General features: G+C 44.9%; 1 protein-coding gene across 1 annotated transcript in view; it reads left to right on the forward strand.

The window, feature by feature from the left end:
• LOC137571815 (CD109 antigen-like) overlaps positions 1–24957 on the forward strand; it is a 121672-nt gene that overhangs the window by 43214 nt on the left and 53501 nt on the right. The window contains 4 exon segments of the mRNA XM_068281493.1: positions 4869–4978; positions 8453–8680; positions 14206–14301; positions 24502–24564. Coding sequence (XP_068137594.1) covers positions 4869–4978; positions 8453–8680; positions 14206–14301; positions 24502–24564 — 497 coding nt within the window.

A 24957-nucleotide genomic window follows, 5' to 3' on the forward strand; every position in this document is an offset into this window, starting at 1 on the left:
TGCAAAAAAACGGACATTTTCCGCATTTAACCACTTAACATCTCAGTCGTTTTCAGCTTATGCATCCGAGCAATGTTCACCTCCCATTCATTAGCCTATAACTTTATCACTACTTATCACAATGAACTGATCTATATCTTGTTTTTTCCGCCACCAATTAGGCTTTCTTTGGGGGGTACATTTTGCTAAGAGCCACTTTACTGTAAATGCATTTTAACAGGAAGAATAAGAATAAAAAATGAAAAAATTCATTATTTGTCAGTTTTCGGCCATTATAGTTTTAAAATAATACATGCCTCCATAATTAAAACCCACGTATTGTTATTGCCCATTTGTCACGGTTATTTCACCATTTAAATTATGTCCCTATCACAATGTATCGCGACAATATCTTATTTGGAAATAAAAGAGCATTTTTTCCGTTTTGCATACATCACTATTTACAAGCTTATAAAAAAAAAATAGAGAGAAATATTTCATCTTTACATAGATATTTAAAAAGTTTAGACCCTTAGGTAAATATTTATGTTTTTTTTTTTTTTTTATAGTAATGTTTTTTTTTTTTTTTTTTTATTAAACATTTTATGTGGGCATTTTTGGGAGGGTGGGATATAAAAGTGTTTTATTTGGGGAAATATTGGTGTATTGTAATATTTTTGGGAATTTACTTGTAGTTTTACTTTTTGGCCACAAGATGGCAATCTCGATTTTTTTTACATGACGTCACTCTAAGCGTACAATGTACGCTTAGAGAGACACAGCTTCAGAAAGAGCGAAGCTTCCGAGAGAAGCTGTCACTTTTTCAACGGGGGAGAGGAATCAATGATCGGGCTCCATAGCCCGATAAATTGATTCCGTGGCTACCGACTCCGCGGCCGGGAGTGCGCGTGCACGCGCGCGATCGGCCGCGGGAGCGCGCCTGTCCTCCTTGACGTTTTTATACGGCAAGGAGGACAAAGTGGTTAAAAGACATTTTTGCCCTTGAAACTTAAAAATCGATTTTCTCAAAAACTATAAGGTCTTTTTGAAAAAAATGTTTTTCCTCTTATTCCCACTGATCCCCTTAATATACCCTGGGAATTTGGTGTTCCTAAATTTTAAGCAGACTTTGCTATTAACCGTTAAAGTCGGCGGGTTTTTAAATGTATATATTTTTCCTTTGAAACTTTAACATCGATTTTCTCAAAAACTATAAGGTCTTTTTGAAAAAAAAAATTTTCCTCTTATTCCTTCTGATCTCCTTAATATATTCTCCAAATTTGAGGCTCTCAGCAATTAAGGGGGCTTTGCTAATAACCCTTAAAGTCGGCGGCTACCTAACATTGATCTATGCGTCAACTTTTCCGCTTGGGAGCATTGCCTTACGCGTTAATTGGTAGTAGGAAATTATGTGTAAGGCAGTAACGTAACAACCTGCATTACGGTATTCTTACGCGTAATTGCGTAAGGGCCATGCGTAATTACAGACATGAACCGTAGATAAATGTCTACGCCGTAAGTGTAATTCCGTAATGCGTAATAGCGTAAAATTACGCGTAATGATCCGTAAGCGTAGATTTTTCCATTACGACCAGCACTGGCTACGCCTCTGTTCTGAAGGCTAATATTTTTTGCTACAGCAGTGGTGTCCCTACCCTGTGGTTCTGGTATCGGTAGGGTATCAGCAAACTGTATCTGCAATTGTTCATTAAAGCAATTTTACATGATTTACATTTTTGTGTTAAAACAGTGTTGGACTGGGAGCTGGAAAAGCTGAGGAAATCCACTTTCTGGCCAAGTAGCAGTAATCACTAATCAGGTGTTGCTGCTCACAGTGAACACTTGCTGCAAGTTTCTATTAGGAGTGATAACGCAGGGTTACTGCTTCTTGGCCAGAAGGTGGATTCCCTCAGTTTTTCCTCCTCCCAGTCTGACACTGGTTAAAAATAAAACAAATAGAAAACCATTATTGGTAGAGGCCATTTGCATAGCTCCCAACTGTCCCTCTTTTAGAGGGACAATGCCTCTTTAGGAACTCAATCCCTCTGTCCCTCTTTCCCCCTCTTTCAGGACTGAGTTACAGGTCTATGTAAATACAGTATATGTATTTTTCTACTGAAAAAATGTGTTTAATTGACTAATTGTTTAAAGTAACTTTATGCCTATACGTTCAATTTATATATTTCTTATTTTCAAATGTTAATTTGAAGGGAAATGAACCAGGATAGAAAGGACCAGTGTGGTTGGAATTATAAAACAACATATTTTTCTTGCGGAATCTTTATGGTGTGTGTGACTAGGGGAGTGTCAGGGGCATGGTAGGAGGTGTGGCAGGGGTGTGGCTTAAGTGTTCCTCTTTTCTATCTCAAAAAGTTGGGAAGTATGCATTTGTACAGCTCTAATATGGATAGTCTGCCACTGATTGTACAATAAAGCATTGGTTTTAATACAAAGAGTAGAGATGGCCCGAACAGTTCGCCGATGAGCAGTATTCTGCGAACATCGGCTGTTCGCATTTGCGGTGAACACTGAACATTTGGCGTGTTCGATTCGCCCCTATACATTATCTTTGAGCTAAACTTTGACCCCTTACCTCACAGTCAGCAGACACTTGGCAGCCATTCAGCTAGCACCACTTCCTTTCATAGCTAAATTTTTTGGGGTGCCTAATTACACCTACCCTACTTTACTGCATGCACATATATGGCATCAGGAAATGCCATATTTTTCATCCCCAGGCATGATCCTTGTTGCTGAAGTATGTGTGAGCACTTTTGAAGAAAAAAAAGTCAATACCTTTTGCAGAAACGTTTGGTAGTTTGTGTAGGAAATTAAGTAGCAAGCACTTTTCAAAAATAAACTAACAGTTTCACTTTAAAGCCATAATCTTGTCCAGTGGACAGATTAATATTGCACATTTTTTAGCTTGCATTTAAAATGCAGGGTCCTAAAGACCTGTAGTCTCTGCCCCTTCCCTTCTCCTGCCCTTTTACTAATAGTGAGGGAGAAGAGCTAAATCAATGTTTAAGCAATAGCTTATGGGAAGTATTATGGCCTAGGCCACCAGGTGTTGAATAGTACCTGGGAGTTTGAAGTGGAAAAATGGCTGTGTGATCTCTCTTGCATCACAATAGAGCTGGTATTTAGGAGTGAAAAAGCCAGAAATCCTGAGTCCATAAGTTAGTAACCTGTCCACTTTTGACAAAGTGGGTTTACACCGCGATACGCATTGGGTGTCAGTGGGGAACTCTTTCGGAACCTCTCAGGACGACACTCAGGTACATGCATGGAGGTTAACTCATAAGAAAATGTTTGGCACTACACCAGCATCTTTTTGATATGTCTGATTGGCAATTGTATGCACAGGATCAACAAGAAAAATAGGCCTCTACCCAGATGGAAATACCAGTACTGTACTCAATATCAGAATGAACTAGAAATTGATAGTTAAGTGTGTGGTGGACTTAAAGTAAATCTCAAAAATGTCTAAGAAATATAATAAGTCAATCCTCCCTTCGGGGGAGCTTCTAACCATTTTGTCACTCCCCCCCACCCCCATGGTTCCTCCCCATGAAAATAATTGTAATGCAGCAATGTTTCACCATAAAATGATCGTAATGGGGCAGCATTTCACCAGAAAATAATCGTAATGCAGCAATGTTACACCAGAAAATAATCGTAATGTTGGCAGCATTTCACCAGAAAATAATTGTAATGCTGCAATGTTTCACCAGAAAATAATCGTAATGTGGGCAGTGTTTCACCAAAAAATAATGATAATGCAGCTATGTTTCACCAGAAAATAATCATAATGCGGCAATCTTTCACTAAAAAATAATCGTATTGTGGGCAGTGTTTCACCAGAAATTAATTGTAATGCGGCAATGTTTCACCAGAAAATAATCGTAATGTGGGCAGTGTTTCACCAAAAAATAATGATAATGCAGCTATGTTTCACCAGAAAATAATCATAATGCGGCAATCTTTCACTAAAAAATAATCGTATTGTGGGCAGTGTTTCACCAGAAATTAATTGTAATGCGGCAATGTTTCACTATAAAATAATCATAATGTGGGCAGCTTTTTTTTTTGTTTTGTTTCACAAGAAAATAATGTGTACCTGAAAAAAGAATCCTAGGTAGTGGTGCATTTAATGCAAGGTCAATGGATAATAAGTAGAAAATAAGTAGGAAAAGCAGCAGCAGAACAAAATACTATATGAACTGCTGGGCAAGTGGAGGGTTTCTGAAAAAGGGCAGAGACAAGCATAATGAACGTTATTGACGCAAAAGTGCATTAAAAGGGGGAGGGGAAAAGGGACACTATAGGCGGTGCACCATGTCAGGGGTAAGTAAAGAATCTTCTGCAGACCTTAATGTGTCGAATACTGGTTTAATGCTGGACCTTGCCATGCAGTCCATTTTACAGGAAGTTCTTGTGGTCAGTTGACTGAGCTATTCTACACATAAAAAGCTATTTGGTGCAGGCTTTACAGAATGCCTTAAGATCCTCCTAAACACACTTACATAAAAACAACCCCATTATCTATTATTAGTATTACTATTATTATTATTATTATTATTATTATTATTATGCATTTATATAGCACTGGGATTTGACACTGGGCTGTGCACTGCAATATCTTGAGTGGCAGCCACATTTAATCTATTTTGTTTGTTTTCTGACCATTAATATGGAATGCCAAAAGAAAATCAGAATTTAAACCGGACAACAGAAAAAAAGTGAAATAAAATATTGTAAATTGCAAATATAAACTTGAGTTTCTTTGGGTTTTTTTTGCATGATACATAAAACAAACACATTAATTCATTGGAAACTGATTTTAAGTGTACAGCACCCATGTGAATAAGTTAATTGTTATTTTATAGGTACTGCAGTAAAAACATCTTCTTCAGTAAGAAAAGAATATGCAGAATACAAACTACAGCTTATTAGGCAGAGACCAGTGTTCACCCCAGGCCTCAATTTTACAGCTCAGGTAATGTATGAAAGGATTTTTATTCTCGCAGTTAGTGTTATTTTCTTTATTTATTTAATTTATTTATTTATTCAAGTATTTACATAGCACCAACAGATTTCGCGGCGCTGTACAGAGCATATATTGTCCTGTCACTTAACTGTCCCTCGGAGGGGCATGTATCATAGTCTAGGTCCAATTTAACCACTTAAGGTCCCCAGTCTTAACCCCCCCCTAACGACCAGGCTCTTTTTTGCTCAGCTGGGCTGTGCAGTTTTATCAGCCCCCTGCACAGCCCAGCTATGGAGCCCTGCGATCGGATTTACCTCCTTGTTTTGTCCCTAAGGGGACATGTCTCCGAGGTATCCGATCGCTGTCGCAGTTGTTTTTTTTAATTATTCAGCCTGTATGAGGCTGTTTCTCCCTCCCTCCCTCCTCCCTCCCCTTCCCTCTCCTTCCCTCCCTTTCCTTCCTCCCCTCCGTGTTCTGTATGGAACAGGACGGCGATCCGTCCTCTTCTGCCTCTCATAGGCATTAGCCTCTTAGAGAGCGCAGCGATCCTGAGCCAATCAGAGGCCGGGGATCGCCGATCTCGTACCGCACTGCCGGAGACCGCAGCGATGTACGGTTGTAAACAAAGGGGCTGTTTACATCTGCAGCTGTCAGTCTCAGCGCTCCCTGCCTCCTCCATAGCTCCGGTCCCCGCACGCATCCCTTCCCTCCCCGCTGATTGGAGGCAAGAGCGCGGGGGGAACTTAGGGGGGATCGAGATAGCAGCAGAAGCTGGGCAGTATAAGCAGACCCAGCCTCTGTGTGCTGATAGCATTGTTAGAACCCACCTCGGGTTCTCTTTAATGTTTATAAAGCCCTGAATCCAACGATACCAGATATGTACTGTGGTATCTCACTTTTCCTGTTCTGGAATAGGTGCGCCAGTACAGGTAGCCAGACATAGGTGCAGCAAGTATAGGTAGTCAGGAATAGATGCCCCCAGTACAGTTAGCAAGGTATAGGTGAAGCTAATATAGGTAGCCATGTATAGGTGCCACCAATACAGGTGGCCAGGTATAGGTGCAGCCAGTATAGGTAGCCAGGTATAGGTGCCACCACTATATAAGTGCCACCAGTACAGGTAGCCAGATATAGGTGCAGCCAGTATAGATAGCCAAGAATAGGTGACCCAGTATAGGCAGCAGGTATAGGTACTCCAATATAGGTAGCAGGTATAGGTACCCCCAGTATAGGGTAGTAGGTATAGTTGCCCCAGCATAGGTATAGGAGTCCCCAGTATAGGTAGCAGGGATTGGGGCCACCACGGGGAGGGGGGCCGACATCATCCTCCCTCCCTCCACATGGGCCACCCTCCTGTGGACCCCCTGCCTGGCTGGAGCAGCGGTGGTGTTGTAATTAATCACCCGATCGCTCCCTCCAAGCGGCGTGCCCCCCGACAGCTGCAGGCACCTCTCTGCTCTCCTGAGCCTGTATGTGTATGTAATCGCGTCATAGAGGAAACAGGAAGTAGAGAGGATGCGCTGCAGACGGGGGACATGTGGCATGGAGCGAGCGATTGGGTGAGTAAATACAACTCGACCGCTGCTCAGGTCACACAGGGAAGCAGAGAAGGGGGGCCGACGTGGAGGGAGGAATGATGTTGGCCACCCCTCCCCACCGCTTCTCAATAGAGAAAACCGCAAAATAATGTATGGCGTATGCTATTTACAGTTAAAGTCTTTCCTAGCCAACGCTAACAGGGTATGTGCTTGGCAGGGATAGGGTCAAAGCTCAACTATACGCACAAATAATATAAAATCCCCAAATCAACTACTGGCACCCACCCTGGTACTATAAGAGAAAATATACTGTAGGTACTTTTTAAATATGAAAATAGGCAAGTATCATTATTATGCATTTACATAGCCCTGACCTCATCCATATCACTTCTCAGAAACATTGGTTATGTCACTAACTGTCCCTTGAAGGAGCGCATAACTTAGTCCCTACTACAGTGACAGTTTAGTGGCCATACGCTAGTTTAAGGCCAATTTTGAGGGGTATGTTTTTGGGGTGTGGGAGGAGACTTGAGTGACCAGAGGAAACCCCCACAGACAGAGGACATACAAACTCTATGCAGATATTGTCTTAGCCAATAAGCACAGAGGTATGGTCATGCTGGATCCACGTACCTCTGTTCATTGTCCGTTCCTCTCCTTGTTTCTCCTGCCTCCCCCCCCCCCCCCCCCTCCCTAATCACTCCTAGAAAAAATTCACTTTTGACTTAAGTCGAATTTTCTGTCAGGAAGGAACAGGACTTCTGCGAAGTTCCCTCCTGTCACCCTCCAATTCCCTCCTTTTAAGAGGAGTGAATGTGGGAAGGAATAGGAGGGTGAAATGAAGGAACATCATTTCTTCCTAGGGGCACTTTTTTCCTTCAGGTAAGCTTTAAGTATCCCAGTTGCTCTCTGAAAGGTCCTTGATGATTTCCATCAGTACAATAGAGATCTTGGTCCATCTTGTGTGGCTCTTATGCTATCTGGTGTTGCCTGTTTTCTACAGTTGGTCCAGTAAAATGTAAACCATTCAGTAATTATTGCAATGCTGCTTGCTACGTAAGTGCAATGGAAGATGACCAGGGCCCATATGCGTTCAACTTTTTCTCCTAGGTGATATGTTTTTTTTTCTAGGTGATATGTACACACCTTGACAATAGAGTACTTTTTTAAACCTCTAGCAAGCAAGAAAAAACTCAAAATGATTTCTAAGCCAATTTTTCACCTACTGTTTGGTACTTTTTTTTTTTGCAAATTGCATATGGACCCAGGTGGGGAGAAACATGTTCAGGTTTTACATTTCATTTAACCTCATAACAACTGCCTCACTCCAATGGGCGTGAGAGCGGTGGCAGCCCCCAGACCGCCTAACGCCAATTGGCGTCAAGTCCTGGGGCGGGGATTTGCAGGAGATCATCTCCGCATGAATGACGAAGCTCCGTTCTGCCATCAGTCTCCCAGCGGTGAAACCGCCGTCTATTAAGTCAGTACAGCGCTGCAATCTAAGGCAGCACGGTACAGGGCACAGCCATGTCTCTCGGCTGTCCCCTCCTCCAGAGGCAGGAAAGCTGAAGCCTATCACAGCCGATCGCGCTGTGAGGGAGGGAGAGGGATAAAAAAAATTACATTTATTTAATAATAATAATAATAAATAAAAAAAATAAATGTATTTAATAACAAATAATAATTGAAAAATTAATAAAAATATTTGTAAAAAAAGAAATAAATTGAGAGCTCTGTTGGAGGGGAGAAAAGGTGTGTGGGGGGAATCACTCGTGTGCTGAGTTGTGCAGCCCTGCAGCGAGCCCTTAAAGCTGCAGTGGCCAATTCAGTGAAAAAGGGCCTGGTATTTAGGGGGGTTTAACACTGCGGTCCTCAAGTGGTTATAAAGCCCTTAGTAAGTGATCTTTTCTCTTTTAACTTAAATATTTGTGACAATTTTTTACAGCTTCAAGTACAAAGGACTGACAACAAACCCTTAACTAAAGAGGAAAGAGACACAGCTGTTACAGTCATAATAAATCAGGGAACTGAACCATACTACTTTGAGAGGGTAGTTGTTGGAAACGACACTGCATCTCTTACTGTAATTCAGCAACAGTATACTATTCCTGATTCTGGTATTGTCAACCTGGAATTTCCTGTTGTGCAGTCAGTTCAATGGATACAAGTCAATGTAAGTACACAATTGCACATATGTATAAAAAGTTTCGTTTTATAAAAAGTTTAAGTAGTTTCTTAAACTGCGCTTTCCTGAAAGTAATGGTAATAAAAATACGCTGGAATTCCTGCTTGATCCACAAGTTGAAACACCTAAAAAAAGTATTTTGCTATTGTTCAAAGAGCTGATAAGAAGTCAATCCAACAGTTGGATTGACTTCTTATCAGTCTTAGCAGCTCTTTGAACAATAGCAAAATACTTTTTTTAGGTGTTTCAACTTGTTTCACAAAAAAAAGTTGTGAAAGCATAAAAGACCGCTGTTGAGTGTGTGTATGGGGCTTAAAGCGATATGAAACCCAGCATTTCTTTTTTGCTCTAAAAGATTATTTACAGCACATAAAATACTACCATTGTTTAGCATAACAGCATTCATTTAGTTAAACACAGGATGGCTCATACACATGCTCTACAAAAGTCTTTTAAATGCACAATTATCAAACAACTTGAAGAAGTTGGACAACTTTTGTTAAGGAGTTATCACTGATAAGAAGCGACCAACAACTGATAAGACACAGCTTAAGTCAATCCAACAGTTAGATTGACTTGACGAACAACTGAGAGAAGTTGTGTCCAGCATGGCAATGTGTACAGAAGTCTGCAATACTTTTAATTAATTCCATTACTAAGGCTCATACACACGCTCAACAAAAGTCTTTTAAATGCACAATTATCAAACAACTTTTGTTGTTGAAACAAACCAAAAACATTGTTTGCTGTTGTTCAGACAACTGATAAGATGCAGCTCGAATCAGTCCAACAGTTGATTTACTTGAGCTGCGTCTTATCAGTTGTTTGAACAATAGCAAACAACTTTTTTTGTTTTATATCATCAACAAAAGTTGTTTGATAATTGTGCATTTAAAAGACTTTTGTTGAGCAGGTGTGAGCCCTCGAATTCCGAATTCGAGTACTTCTGGACTCAAAAGCCCACCCCTGCTACTGACTAATGTGGACTTTGGTACGTGTAGATTTGGGCAATACATTTAACAAACACAATAGAAACATAACTTGCACTGGCCTGTAACTTTTTTTAAATAGCTGTATTGGATTCACAAATTGTGAATCCAATGAATGCCTTTTAAAAGTCTGAATCTGTGACAAAAATATATAATGTGCTGTTTGCTTTCTCTAGTGCAACTTGTGCACAACTGAATTTACTGTATTTTCTGCCATATAAGACACACTTTTTCTCTCCCAAAAATGGGGAGAAAAAGTCCCTGCATCTTATTTGGCAAAGGCAGGAAATCCCGACTTACAAACACCCGCCAATACAAACCGCCGCCACATTGAGGATTCCCTGCTTGTGTGCCTGGCTGCTCCCGCATGCCTGCGCTCCCTTGGGATCAAGCGGGGATCCTAACTGTACTTGTCAAACTCAGAACTAGGCTGCTAGTAGCGAACAGTCTATACGATGGAAAAGGGAAAATAGGAGTGGCAGCAGTTGCAGCAGAAACAGAAAATGGAGTTAACGTGTCTTCTGTTTGTCATCTCTCTGTGACTGAAAGGCTGTTGTCTGCCTGAAAAACAGATACAGCAATGCATATTGAAATACTGTTTTTCTTTCAATTCCATAATACAAATTATCCTTAAATTTGCAACAGTGACCCTTACAGGATCACAATTGTTAAAAATTTTAAAATTTTAAATATATGTACATATATACAGTGCATCCTAAATGTACATTTGTGCCACAAAAAAAAGTGCACCATGAATGATTTTTTTCATTATGTTGCTGTCACATACTATAATAAAAACCTTTTTTTTCTTTTGTTCTTGCAAAACAGTGCAGTACAGTTATGAAAATTTGACAGATCTGACATATCTGTTTTGGACAAGTCTATCTCTTCATGGGAAGTCCCAGTATTTACTTTGTTCTACACAAAACACTCCCCATAAAGGATCCTCTGTATGTAAAGATGTTGGCCTCCCTATTAGCTTGTACACTATTTTGGAAGTTGGCCTGAACACAGCCGTTCAGTAACTGCTTTTGAAAGTAAAGAAAACCCTGAGAATCCCCCATGAGGGAATGGACTAATCCAAAACCTGTCAAATCTGTCAGTTTTTTTCTACCTACAGTAAGGGACTGTGACATAGGCAAAAAGTAATTTATAGAGTATTTTAGGCTTGGACAAATGCACATTTTATATGTATGCATACACATGTATTTTACCAAAAAAAACACTTAAGGAGGTATTAATGCGAGGCATATGCTCCAAGCAATAAGGACACAAATATTGAGAAAGTATCAAAAAATGCTTTATTAATTATCAAAAAAGGAAAATGCATAAAAAAGGGTTTCACACATAAAAACAGAGACCTCCTGATAGCTGTCAACACACCGCTCACTCATGCCACATACGCAGACCACCATACACATTAAACCCCACACTCGCTGCTGGTAGCAACTCGACTATAGAAACTCATGCATGAGCCAATATGATCTGATTCAGACTAGATCCAAGTTCTTAAGTAAAGAGTCCGCTCAGCTGCAGGGACAATCAGGTGTCAGATAGCCTCCAGTAACTCCACAATCCGCTACCCACATAGAAGATGAAGAGTAAATACTCCAAGCATCAATGGTTACAGCACTTGTATAAAGCAAGCAGTTCAAAAGGGCACAGGTAAGAAGCGACAGTATACTGCAGGACAAGGAAGAAGCAAAGCAAAGTCCGGCAATGCATAAGCAGGAACGACAGACACTGCAAGCTGACAGCGTGCAGTGCAGAGCATGGACACAACAGGTCCTCCAAGAAGGCAAAGCATACGATACCAGGTGAATGGTGTCCTGTCAGTTCCAATCCGTAGATGTAGCAGGAGATGCAAAGGAAACCTCCATCCTGTTAGCAGCAACAGCCGTCTGAGAGTGTATCCCAGGGTGTCTATGTGCCCTAGACTTGAGTCACATGTCGGCTGTAAGACGTGCTTAAGAGAACAAAGTCCAGACTCCAAATGCAAGGAGCAGGGTCCAGAAGCAGAGCGTGCTGAGAGGAACAGAGTCCAGCCTGCAGGTAGGGTGGTGGGTAGGTGCGTGATGGCACAGCAGCCGGTGCGGACAGCCTCAGGACGCTAACCCACGCTGTCCTGACATGTTTCGCCGGACTTCCGGCTTTCTCAAAGGGGGGGTAGCAGAAATTCCTAAATGTACATTTGTGCCACAAAAAAAAGTGCACCATGAATGATTTTTTTCATTATGTTGCTGTCACATACTATAATAAAAACCTTTTTTTTCTTTTGTTCTTGCAAAACAGTGCAGTACAGTTATGAAAATTTGACAGATCTGACATATCTGTTTTGGACAAGTCTATCTCTTCATGGGAAGTCCCAGTATTTACTTTGTTCTACACAAAACACTCCCCATAAAGGATCTTCTGTATGTAAAGATGTTGGCCTCCCTATTAGCTTGTACACTATTTTGGAAGTTGGCCTGAACACAGCCGTTCAGTAACTGCTTTTGAAAGTAAAGAAAACCCTGAGAATCCCCCATGAGGGAATGGACTAATCCAAAACCTGTCAAATCTGTCAGTTTTACTACCTACAGTAAGGGACTGTGACATAGGCAAAAAGTAATTTATAGAGTATTTTAGGCTTGGACAAATGCACATTTTATATGTATGCATACACATGTATTTTACATTGTTGCAATAGTGGTCTCTTTCACATATTTAACATATTTAAATTGTCAATGTACTTATATTCCAGTGTGCTTAAAGGAAACCTGAGACGTAATAAAATAAAAGTTTTATACATACTTGGGGCTTCCTCCAGCCCTTTCCGCACCAGTCACTCCCATGCCGTCTTCCTCTGCCTCCACGCTTGCTCGGTAGAAGCCCTGTTAACTTGGCCAGTCAGGACGTAATGTGCATGCGTGGCCCGGCCAAGTGTGTGCGCCCTCCCATGCTCATGTGGCCGGCAGCGACTTCCAGCCGCGGGAGCAAGATGGGGTACGCGCACGGGCAAATTGAGTCTACGCCGACTGGCCACAACTTGCCAAGCTAACAGGGCTTCTACCGAGTGTAACGATCCGCTCAGGCAGCCTTTTGATCATTATTCAGGTCTGCATGCTGCAGGACTCTGGAAAGAAGACCTTCTGTCAGTTTTGCAGCTTGTGCTTGCTGAGAAATTTGCATACGTTGTCATGCAAATTGCCTGGCCACATTCATTGGAGGCGTGTACTATAAGTACTATGTGTGTCCCACAATGCTTCGCTGTTCATAGAGGTTTGTTCCTGCTGGACTCACCTGGAGTGTCAGCCACTGCTATCTTAGTATAGTTAATTCTTCAGGAGTGCACCTTGCATTCCTAGTTAGTGCAGTCAGTTTGTGTATAATTTGTACTGCCTATTCTGTCCTGTCTTGTCTGTCGCGATTGCGCTGTCACCAACGGCGGTTGATAGCGAATCGCTCTGTCTTGTTTGGATCGCACTAGCCTCTAGCGGTAGCGGCTGTGGATCCTTCTGATCTAGTTCCTGGAGTGTAAGCTGGAGCAGCGGTTGCTACCAGCTACCTCATCTGATCTGTCTTGTTTAGATCGCACTAGCCGCTAGCGTTAGCGGCTGTGGATCTTTCTGATCTGTGTCCCTGCTTGGATCACACTTGCTCTGGCGGAAGAGCGGTGGATCCTTTCTGCCTAGTTCCTGTTTCTCGTTTGTCTGTCTTGTCTGATACGGGCGCTTGCTGTAGGCTCGATGAGGTAACCGTTAAGCAAGCGTTCACGTTCTTTGTTTCGTGTTTGTCTGTTGATGGTTAGTTAGGCGTGCTTGTCTCTATTGTGCTTATCACGTGGAGACCGCGCATAACCGCGTGCACTGTTGCGAATGAGTGCGGTGTTCGCGGTTAGCTAGCGTTTATTATTTTCCGTCTCTTCTCATTGTATGATTTGCTGTGCCTTTGCTATCCTCGTATTCTGTTCTGATCTGCCTTGTGTCACTTCTGGCAATCGCCGTTCTTGGCGGTTGCGTTTCTGTTTCGCACCTGCTGTTGTGTGTGCGCGGTCGCGGGGTGGCGACTAGATTGGCGTACACACATACAACCTGTCCCTTTGCTCGTTCTCATTCGCAATCGCTTCTCTTGCGATTGCGTTCTGCGCTTCGTACAATTCCTGTCTGGCATTTGTGGAGGTACAGAGGATTGGTTCCTCTGCACTCCCCAGCGCCATCTGCCGACAGGAATTTCCCTCTACTGGTGCTTACACCAAAAGCTGGGTTCTAGTATCTTGACACGCTTGTGGAGGACCTCCGCAGTGTCAGCGCACATCTTTGTGCGCTGAACACGGAGATATCCCACAATCGTTACACCGAGCAAGCGAGGAGGTGGAGGAAGACGGCTTGGCACCAATTTCTGTAGGAAGCCCTAGGTATGTAAAAAACTTTTATTTTATTTTGTCTCTGGTACACTTTAAAGATTTAAAATTCCTTACATTCCTCTTCCCTCTTTCCCTGTCGAATTCAGTGTATTTCTGTATTTCTTATAATTCTGCTGTAGGTTGAATACCAGAATGTAACTGCATCATCTTATTTTCAAAAACCAAGTACAAATGATCCTTTCATTCAGATGCAAATAGCAGAAACATCACTAAAGGTAAAACTTTTTTTTCTATATAAATGTTTTGTTTTGCTCACATAGAAAGATTTTAGGAACAGCTTCTCTGTTTTTGTTTTTTTTAACAAATCTTAAAGACTACCTGTCATGCTAGGCTCTGTCTTAATGCTGCAGTATTGGGGGGAGGGGGAGGTCTCAAGGTCCCCCTGGTCCAACATAATTGGGATACAGGGGATGCTCTCCCCCCTCCATGGGAATGCAGTCATGGCCATGTTTCCAAAGTCTGCTGAAGCTTTTCAAATACCTCCACATGCATTTCTGCAGTCCACCCCTAGATGAGGAGCCACCAGTTAGGCAGTGAATGTTAGTATGGGGGCAGGCCATAGCAATGCAGACCGGGGTGGCCTCGGAAGAGTAATCACCTGTCTGAATGAACAATGGAAGATCAGGTAAGTATTTAACCCTGATACCCCTCCCCCCACAGTCCTGTATCATTCAAACTGCTTCTTATCAGTCGCTCGTCTAGTTGTTTGCCACGCATGCACACGCTCAGCCCATCCTCCAACAAACAAGTTTGGACAATAGTTGGGCGGAAAACTTGCATGTCTGTAAAGGTGCGTACACACGCACTACTAAAGAGAATGACGGCTCCGTCAGACCCTCCTGCTGTGCAGTCGTTCTCCAGACAGTAGTGCGTGTGTACAGTCTGTCTGCAGACTGATAAGGCTGCTTCTGAAAGATCCACTCGGATGGTGTGGGTCAAGCTCCCTGCATTGAGAGTTCTCAGACTGGTCAGATGCCAGGGGTGTGCAGAGGATCCTCAAGGGAGTGGTGCTGAAATCTGAAAAGGGTCCACAATCAATTGATCAATCGTGCTAAATTATATATGTAATACCCCCCTTTTTTATAGCATATAGTATCCCTGGGGAGGGAGAGGTCACTGTCAGTGCTCGGTCCAGGGATAGGTCACTACAGTGGCGTATCTATAGGGGTGCAGGCATGGCTTGTGCCATGGGTGCAACAGCACATGGGGCCCGCACCTGCACCCCTTGTGCTTCTGTGTGGCCTCATCCAGGTGAAGCGGGCCCCTGCATCCCCAACACCAGACCTCACATCAGCGGCAATAAGGAGACTTAATGGAAGAGTGGCCAGCATCGTTCAGTGGCAGCCCCTCCCCCGTCACTGTACTTGCAAGGCAACTGGAAGTTTGGAACTCCTCACTTGCCTGCGGGCCAATACGCTTCCTCCCCCTTCTGCAAGCTGCAGATTCTGTCCACCTCCTAATGTGCAAGAGAGCAGGTCCTGCGGTGTCTGTTGCTCCTCTGTGCTCTCCTCTTTGGCTATCAGCCCGATGCACTGTACTAATGTGCGGCTCTCGAGTATGTCATGTGGTGATCTCAGGAGTTGCACATTAGTACAGTGCAACAGGCTGATAGCCGAAGGGGAGAGCAGAGAAGAACTACAGACACTGCTTGACCTGCATCCCTTAACATTAGGAGGGGAGGGGGACATACTCTGCAGCCTGTGGAGGGGAATAGGAAAGCGCATCCGCCAGTGGGCAAGTGAGAAGTTACACACTTCAGATTGCCCTGCAAGTACATTGACAGGGAGAGATGGTCTGAGCGATGCTGGCTGCTCTTCCATTAAGTCTCTTATTGCGGCTGATGTGAGGTCTGTGGATGTGGATGAGGTAAAAACGTACTACTTCCGCTTCCCAGGGAAAGCAGATTCAGCAGTTTTACCCAGATATGCCACAAGATCACTGCCAGATGGAGGGAGAGGTCACTGTGGGTGCAGCTGTCAGGGAGACACCATCTTACTTGTTCCCACACAACTGACAGAATGGCCACACTAGAATTACTTTCTGAAGCCTCTTTACTCCAAAGTGTCCCAGGTGTGGTAGAGTTTACTGCATGCAGTGGGCGGGGCTTCTTGCAGCCAGGGCGGAACTTCCTTTTCACAGCCAAAGAAGTCCCTTTATTGATAATTTTAAAAAGGTGGTGCCTGAACACTCAGAGCACCCCCCCCCCCCCCTTCTCTGCATGTGCCTGGCTGCTGGCATAATATTTCATTGTATTATTTGTTGTCTGTAATGCTCTAGCATTTAGCACTTGCTTTATTGTCCTCTGTACAGCACCCCTGAAGAAGTCTCCCCTGGAAGTAAAAGATGCTGGGTTTTTAAAGTGATGGTTAGAAAAATGTTCTTGGGAATAAAAGTCAGTTTAGTAGTTGAGAGAGAGGGACCAGACTGGGAATCTCACAGTATGATCCCAGCCATTACTACATTGACCTCTGATCTCCTCCCCAACTAAAAGTTTTTGGAAAACTTGCATCAATACATGCAGATCTTAATTTTTTAAAGTAAATAATAAAAGTAAAGTTGTATATATTTCTCTCACTTAAAGAGAAACTCCAACCAAGAATTTAACGTTATCCCAATCAGTAGCTGATACCCCCTTTTACATGAGAAATCTATTGCTTTTCACAAACAGACCATCAGGGGGCGCTGTATGACTGATATAGTGGTGAAACCCCTCCCACAAGAAGCTCTGAGTACCGAGGTACTTCTGGCAGTTTCCTGTCTGTGAACCTTGTTACATTGGCTATCATTCATAAAGCATTTCCGCATGCGGAAATGCTTAAAACAGCTGACTTTACTGAACACATAGGCTCTTTCCGCATGAAAAGCTGACATTACCGAGCAGAGCGATAAATCACCGCTTTGTGCGGTGACTATCGTAACAAATGTAGCAAAATGTTAATTCATAAAGATTTACGCAAGCGGTGTGAGGACGGGAAATACCGCTCCCTTTTTTGTGGCGATAACAATGTTTAGTTAAGGGAGACACAGACCTCCCAGGCAGCTACAGTAGAGCGGAACACGCAGAAATGTATCAACTTAGCAGCTTCCTGTGTTTCCGCAAGCCTACTACCGCCTGCCTACCGCTAGTGTTGGGCGAACAGTGTTCGCCACTGTTCGGGTTCTGCAGAACATCACCCTGTTCGGGTGATGTTCGAGTTCGGCCGAACACCTGACGGTGCTCGGCCAAACCGTTCGGCCACATGGCCGAACTAAGAGCGCATGGCCGAACGTTCCCCGAACGTTCGGCTAGCGCTGTGATTGGCCGAACGGGTCACGTGGTTCGGACCCGAACGCGCTCTGATTGGCTGAACGGTCACGTGGTTCGGGTAAATAAATACCCGAACCACGTCATATCTCCGCCATTTGTCTGTGGGTTTAGCTTTGGGTAGGCAGGCAGGGTAGTTCGCGCTCCAGCCACGCTAGCCAGGGTCCCCCCCAGTCATTGTGTGTCACTGCTGGGAACAGTAGTACACCGCTCGTTCAGCCACACTATATAGCATTCTGTGTACTGTTCTGTGTCTGCTGGGAATAGTGGTACACCGCTCGTTCAGCCACACTATATAGCATTCTGTGTACTGTTCTGTGTCTGCTGGGAACAGTAGTACACCGCTCGTTCAGCCACACTATATAGCATTCTGTGTACTGTTCTGTGTCTGCTGGGAACAGTAGTACACCGCTCGTTCAGCCACACTATATAGCATTCTGTGTACTGTTCTGTGTCTGCTGGGAACAGTAGTACACCGCTCGTTCAGCCACACTATATAGCATTCTGTGTACTGTTCTGTGTCTGCTGGGGATAGTGGTACACCGCTCGTTCAGCCACACTATATAGCATTCTGTGTACTGTTCTGTGTCTGCTGGGAACAGTAGTACACCGCTCTTTCAGCCACACTATATAGCATTCTGTGTACTGTTCTGTGTCTGCTGGGAACAGTAGTACACCGCTCGTTCAGCCACACTATATAGCATTCTGTGTACTGTTCTGTGTCTGCTGGGAACAGTAGTACACCGCTCGTTCAGCCACACTATATAGCATTCTGTGTACTGTTCTGTGTCTGCTGGGAACAGTAGTACACCGCTCGTTCAGCCACACTATATAGCATTCTGTGTACTGTTCTGTGTCTGCTGGGAATAGTGGTACACCGCTCGTTCAGCCACACTATATAGCATTCTGTGTACTGTTCTGTGTCTGCTGGGAATAGTGGTACAACGCTCGTTCAGCCACACTATATAGCATTCTGTGTACTGTTCTGTGTCTGCTGGGAATAGTGGTACACCGCTCGCTCAGCCACACTATATAGCATTCTGTGTACTGTTCTGTGTCTGCTGGGAACAGTAGTACACCGCTCGTTCAGCCACACTATATAGCATTCTGTGTACTGTTCTGTGTCTGCTGGGAACAGTAGTACACCGCTCGTTCAGCCACACTATATAGCATTCTGTGTACTGTTCTGTGTCTGCTGGGAATAGTGGTACACCGCTCGTTCAGCCACACTATATAGCATTCTGTGTACTGTTCTGTGTCTGCTGGGAATAGTGGTACACCGCTCACCCGCCACTGTATAGCATTGTGCTCTGTGTCGCTGCTGGGAATAGTGGTACACCGCTCACCCGTCACTGTATAGCATTGTGCTCTGTGTCGCTGCTGGGAATAGTGGTACTGTATAGCATTTCTGTACTGCCACTGTACTGCTGCCAGTCAGCGTGTACTGTAAGGATAAGTGAAATGAGGAAGAAATCCGGTGAAAGAGGGAGGGGCAAGGGAAGAGGTGTTTCCCCTGACGGTTCACGTACAGGCCACAGGGGAGCACCCAAGAAAACCCACTCAATACCGCCCATGTTGTCCAGGACAACAACCCTCACAAATCCAAAAGAACAGGACCAGATAATTACTTGGATGACCTCTCAAGCGTCCAGCAGTGGGTTAAGCAGCACCAGCACATCACGCACGAGGTCCGAGTCCTCAGCCAGTTACAAGGAGCCAGTGGGCACAAAGCTGACACAACCGGCAGCGACACCACGCACACAACTGCCAGATAACCAGTCCGATGAATTACCTCAGGACACAATGGGGTATTCGCAGGAGCTATTCCCAGCCCAACAAACTTCCACCTTTCAAAGGTCAATGGAGGAACAGCCAGAAATGTTGTGCCTGGATTCACAACCGTTAACTGTGGGAAATGCACCGCGCACTGAAATACAAGGCGAGTCCGAAGAGGACTCGGAAACCCAAATCCCAGAGCAATTTGGGCAGGAGGGGTTGCAATTGCAGGAGGTCGGCCGACAAGATCTGGAAGACGACGTTGGAGTGTGCTGCGCAGAGGTTGTTGTGGGGAGCTCTACTCAACGGCGGCGGCCAACAATGACATATGACGAGTTTGAGGAGATGGAAGAGGAGGGTATGGACAATGTGGACAGAGACCCAGATTTTGTTTGTGAACGAGAACATCGCCGTCGTAGCAGCAGCACAGATGAGTCTGTTGAAGAACCCACTGCTGCACGAGCTCGCCTTGTGCCACAAGGTAGGCGGCGCGCAATTTCAGGCACCACAAGCGTGGAAGTTCAAGTGAGAGGCAAAAGAGGAGCAAACAGAAATCGCCAGCAAGGAGGCAGGTGCTCCAAAGTCTGGGCTTTCTTTGAAGACTGCACTGAGGATGTTACCATGGCGATTTGCAAGGTGTGCAAGACCCGCCTGAGCAGGGGGAAAAGTATTAACAACCTCTCCACCACCAGCATGAGCCGTCACATGCTATCCAAACATCCCACTCTTTGGGCAAACGCGTCAGGACAGGGTACCAGAAACAACACTGCCTCCCTTGGGTTCACCAGACCCGCCTCAGCAGCAGCAGTAGCCCAGCCATTGCGTGGTTCACAACATTCACAAACATCAGACGACGCTGACACTGTCACTTTCCGGAGTAGTGCTCTTGAGGTCTCCCAGTGTTCTTCAAACACAACAACCAACAGCCCTTCCGTGTGCAGCGCTACGGTTCAGTTGTCTGTGTCGGAGATGTTTGAGCGCAAGAGGAAATTGCCAGCAAATGACCCCCGGGCCGTGGCAGTAACAGCCAGCATAGCCAAGCTTCTGGCCTGCGAAATGCTGCCATATCGATTGGTGGAGACAAACAGCTTCAAGGGCATGATGTCAGTGGCCATCCCACGTTACGTGGTTCCCAGCCGCTACCACTTTGCACGCTCTGCAGTGCCTGAGTTGCATGAGCACGTGGTCAGCAAAATAACCCGAAGCTTGAAGAATGCCGTTGCCTGCAAGGTTCACCTCACCACTGACACCTGGACGAGTGCGTTCGGCCAGGGTCGATACATCTCCCTTACCGCGCACTGGGTGAACCTTGTGGAGCCTGGCAGCGATTCCTCACCTGCTACGGCACGGGTGTTGCCCACGCCACAAACAGCTGCACCGCCGTCCCTCCCACTGGATAACAGCAGCACCTACCTCTCTGACTCCTTCTCCTCCAACGCATCTCAAAGCTGTACCTCATCCGGAAACGCTAACCCAGCAGCAGTAGGATCGTGGAAGCAGTGCAGCACAGCTGTTGGCATGCGTCAGCAAGCGTTGCTGAAGCTAATCTGCCTTGGGGATAAGCAGCACACAGGGGAGGAAATTTGGAAGGGAATAAAGGAACAGACGGATTTGTGGCTGGCACCGCTGGACCTGAAACCGGGCATGGTTGTGTGTGATAATGGGAGTAATCTCATTCGCGCTTTAAGGTTGGCTAAGCTGACACACATCCCTTGCCTGGCGCACGTGATGAACCTAGTAGTTCAGCGGTTCCTGAGGACATACCCAGGCGTGGCCGATCTTCTGTTGAAGGTGCGTCGAGTGGCCAAACATTGTAGAACTTCCAGTACTGCTTCGGGGGCACTCGCCAAGATGCAGGAGCGCTTCAATCTCCCCCACCATCGCTTGCTGTGTGATGTCCCTACGCGCTGGAATTCTACGCTGCACATGCTAGCCCGCTTTTGCGAGCAGAAGAGTGCAGTGGTCCAGTACATGACGGCGCAGTACCGAGGCGCATCCGGCCAGCTGCCAAGCTTCTGTGGATCCGATTGGGCCAACATGTTGGACCTCTGCCAAGTCCTCCAAAATTTTGAGCAATCCACGTTGCTTGTGAGCAGTGACAACTCTTCAGTCAGCATTACCATACCACTGCTGTGTTTACTGAAGAGGTCGATGTTAAAAATCAAGGAAACAGCTGTCATGATGCAACTGGGGGAATCTGAAGGAGAAAACGATCAGCGTGATGGTACCAACATCAGGCCATCCGCCTCAGGGAACGCTGGCCCCAGCAGCTATGACGAAGAAGAGGAGGAGGAACAGCTGGAGTTGGAGCAGGAATTTCATGCCACCACTGACGAGGGCCAGAGCGGTGCACGTTGGACTTCCACAATTCAACGCGAATGGTCAGCAGAAGCAGACCAGGAGGAAGGTGACGACTATGATGCATCACAACAACTATCACAACGCTCACAAGAGGATGATGAGGATTCTGGTAGGACTCTGGCACACATGGCTCAATTCATGCTAGACTGCATTGAACGTGACCCACGCATTGTGCGCATTCTGGACAACACCAATTACTGGGTTTATACCCTTCTGGATCCACGGTACAAACACAATGTTCCAAAACTGCTTGAAGAAAGAGTCAGACAGGTCAAAATGGAAGAATACCAGCAGGCCCTTGTGGAGACTTTAGAGAGGAGATTGACATCCTCCCCCTCCTCTAGCCAGTTGTACGCAGACAGACTGACTTCCGCAAACCCAGGACGACCAGGAGGGCAGCAAACAACGCAAGCCGCAGCTAGTACCCAAAAGGGAATGGTATCGGCAGTGTCCTTGGAGTGGGAAAATTTTCTGACACCCATGCAGCAGCAGCCCACAGAACAGCAAGCGTGCAGATCCACCTCCAACACCGATCGCCTGGAGAAGATGGTCAAGGACTACATGTCAGATGACGTAGCTGTGTCTAACAATCCATCTGCACCCTTCAACTATTGGGTATCGAAGCTAGACACCTGGCACGAACTGGCAATGTACGCAATAGAGGTGCTGGCTTGCCCGGCAGCCAGCGTTATGTCGGAACGCTGTTTCAGTGCTGCCGGAGGCATCGTCACAGATCGGCGTATCCGCCTCTCCACAGAAAATGCAGACCGTCTGACTCAAATTAAAATGAATCAATCCTGGATTGGAAACGACTACGCAACACTCCAGGACCCCAACCAAGTAACATGACCAATGAACATCTGGGATGGTTTAGCGTTTCCGGTCCCTGTTTATTGAACCTCTCATCTGTATTACACTTATGACTGCATGGCGGCAAAAAGCATTGCTATATCCGCACGCTTTTTGTCCTCATGCAAGGCCTGTGTTGTTGTGTCTCAAAAAGCTTGGCCTTCTCCTCCTGCGCCTGCTCCTAGTCCTGTTCCATCACGTCTGCTGCTGCTGGGTTAGCATTTCCAGTCCCTGTTTATTGAACCTCTCATCTGTATTACATTTATGACTGCATGGCGGCAAAAAGCATTGCTATATCCGCACGCTTTTTGTCCTCATGCAAGGCCTGGGTTGCGTCTCAAAAAGCGTGGCCTTCTCCTCCTGCGCCTGCTCCTGTTCCATCACGTCTGCTGCTGCTGCTGGGTTAGCGTTGCCGCTCCCTGTTTATGGAACCTCTTATCTTTATTACATTTATGACTGCATGGCGGTACAAAGCATGCTATCCGCACGCTTCTTGCCCTCATGCAAGGCCTGGGTTGTTGTGTCTCACAAAGCGTGGCCTTCTCCTCCTGCACCTGCTCCTGTTCCATCACGTCTGCTGCTGCTGCTGCTGCTGCTGGGTTAGCGTTGCCGGTCCCTGTTTATGGAACCTCTTATCTTTATTACATTTATGACTGCATGGCGGTACAAAGCATGCTATCCGCACGCTTCTTGCCCTCATGCAAGGCCGGGGTTGTTGTGTCTCACAAAGCGTGGCCTTCTCCTCCTGCGCCTCCTCCTGTTCCATCACGTGTGCTGCTGCTGGGTTAGCGTTACCGGTCCCTTTTCCTGGAACCTCTTATATGTATTACATTTATGACTGCATGCCGACAAAAAACATGTTACCTGTGCAAAGAAAACAGACATTTCCCGCATTTAAAAGACAGTTTTCCCTTTGAAACTTTAAAATCGATTTTCTCAAAAACTATAAGCTCTTTTTGCAAATTTTTTTTTTCCTCTTGTACCCACTCCCAAGGTGCACATACCCTGTAAATTTGGGGTATGTAGCATGTAAGGAGGCTTTACAAACCACAAAAGTTCGGGTCTTCATTGACTTCCATTATGTTCGGAGTTCGGGTCGAACACCCGAACATCGCGGCCATGTTCGGCCTGTTCGGCCCGAACCCGAACATCTAGATGTTCGCCCAACACTACCTACCGCCAGCCTAGTTCAGGAAATCTCTGCACTGCTATCGCAACTGTATACATTTTTATGAATGAGCACACTGAAGTCTAAAATACCGACAGCGGTGTTTTCCCGCACAGATTCTCTTTACCGACAACACGTTTATGAATGATAGCCATTGTGGGAAATAGCTGTTTACAGCTTTTTACAGCTGTCTCCAACTGTCAAAACAGCTAGCAGCAGCTACATAACCTGCCCACAATAAAAATGTCACCATGTAATAAATCTCAGAATGTAAATCGCGGAGAGGAAAGATTTTACAATGAGCAAACACTGACTAAATCATTTATACATAATTATTGTAAAAATTAAAGTGGACCCAAACTAAAAATACAAGATTTCAGAAATAAAATCTATTTTCTAAATTATAATAATAAATAGCCTTTTTTCAGCTGCATAATGACAAATATAAAATATTTTACATTTATTGGAGAAACCCCTCCCTTCCTTTCATATTGCTGGCAAATAATCCGGCAAACTGGTGGAGTAGATGGTGTCCAGCAAAGGAGGAATTGCTAATGGCTGCCACCTGTATAACCCTAGTTATGCAAAGAGGAGGGTGAAAAGCATGCACTGAAATGCTCATAGGCTTGAAGGAGTGTTGATGTATCTTTGTATGTGTCAGAGTGCTGCAACTAAATATTTTGAATTAAAAAATTGTTTGGTTTGGGTCCGCTTTAAGCACTTTTTTATTACATTATTTTCATTGGGGCTCCTAATTAAATGCTACCAGACAGGCGGATTCTTGTTTCAACATGATTTAAACATGTGTTAGGTAATAGGGGTTGAAGGCGTGTAATGAGCATAGTCATTCAGAGTTGTTTATATCATTTGTGTTGTCACTTGAGGTTGTGGCGTTACACATAGATCACAATTTGTCAACTTGGCAGTGTGCTAAAACAAACATATGTTTTCATACAGATTGGGACACCATTTCATCTTCAAGTTCATACATATCCTGAAGTTCAAGATGTTTACTACATGGTATGTGTTTAGACCACTTTGAACTAACCAGTTTAGATTCTAACTCATTTCAGTTTGTTGAACAGATATTTCTTGAAGGCCGGTTAACACGGATGCATAGCGGCATTCTCCGGCCTTCCGTTCTGCGTCGTCGTGTTCGGGGTGGTGCCGGCTTTCCTGCAGGCGATCATCGGCATCTGTCGCCGACATGAAGACGCGGCGGTGGACGTCCAGGGTTGCCTGAAATGACGGGGAAAATTGGGATCGGAAATAACAATAAATACTATACTGAATATAGTGATGTTCTTGTCACCAAAGCTAGAAAAATCTGTGCAGTAATGAATAACTTTTCGAGAGATATAGACACTTTGGCACATATGCAATTAACTTTTTCACCTGAGTTATCTCCTAGGA

The sequence above is a fragment of the Hyperolius riggenbachi genome, chromosome 4 (genome assembly GCF_040937935.1).
Source record: "Hyperolius riggenbachi isolate aHypRig1 chromosome 4, aHypRig1.pri, whole genome shotgun sequence".
NCBI lineage: Eukaryota > Metazoa > Chordata > Amphibia > Anura > Hyperoliidae > Hyperolius > Hyperolius riggenbachi.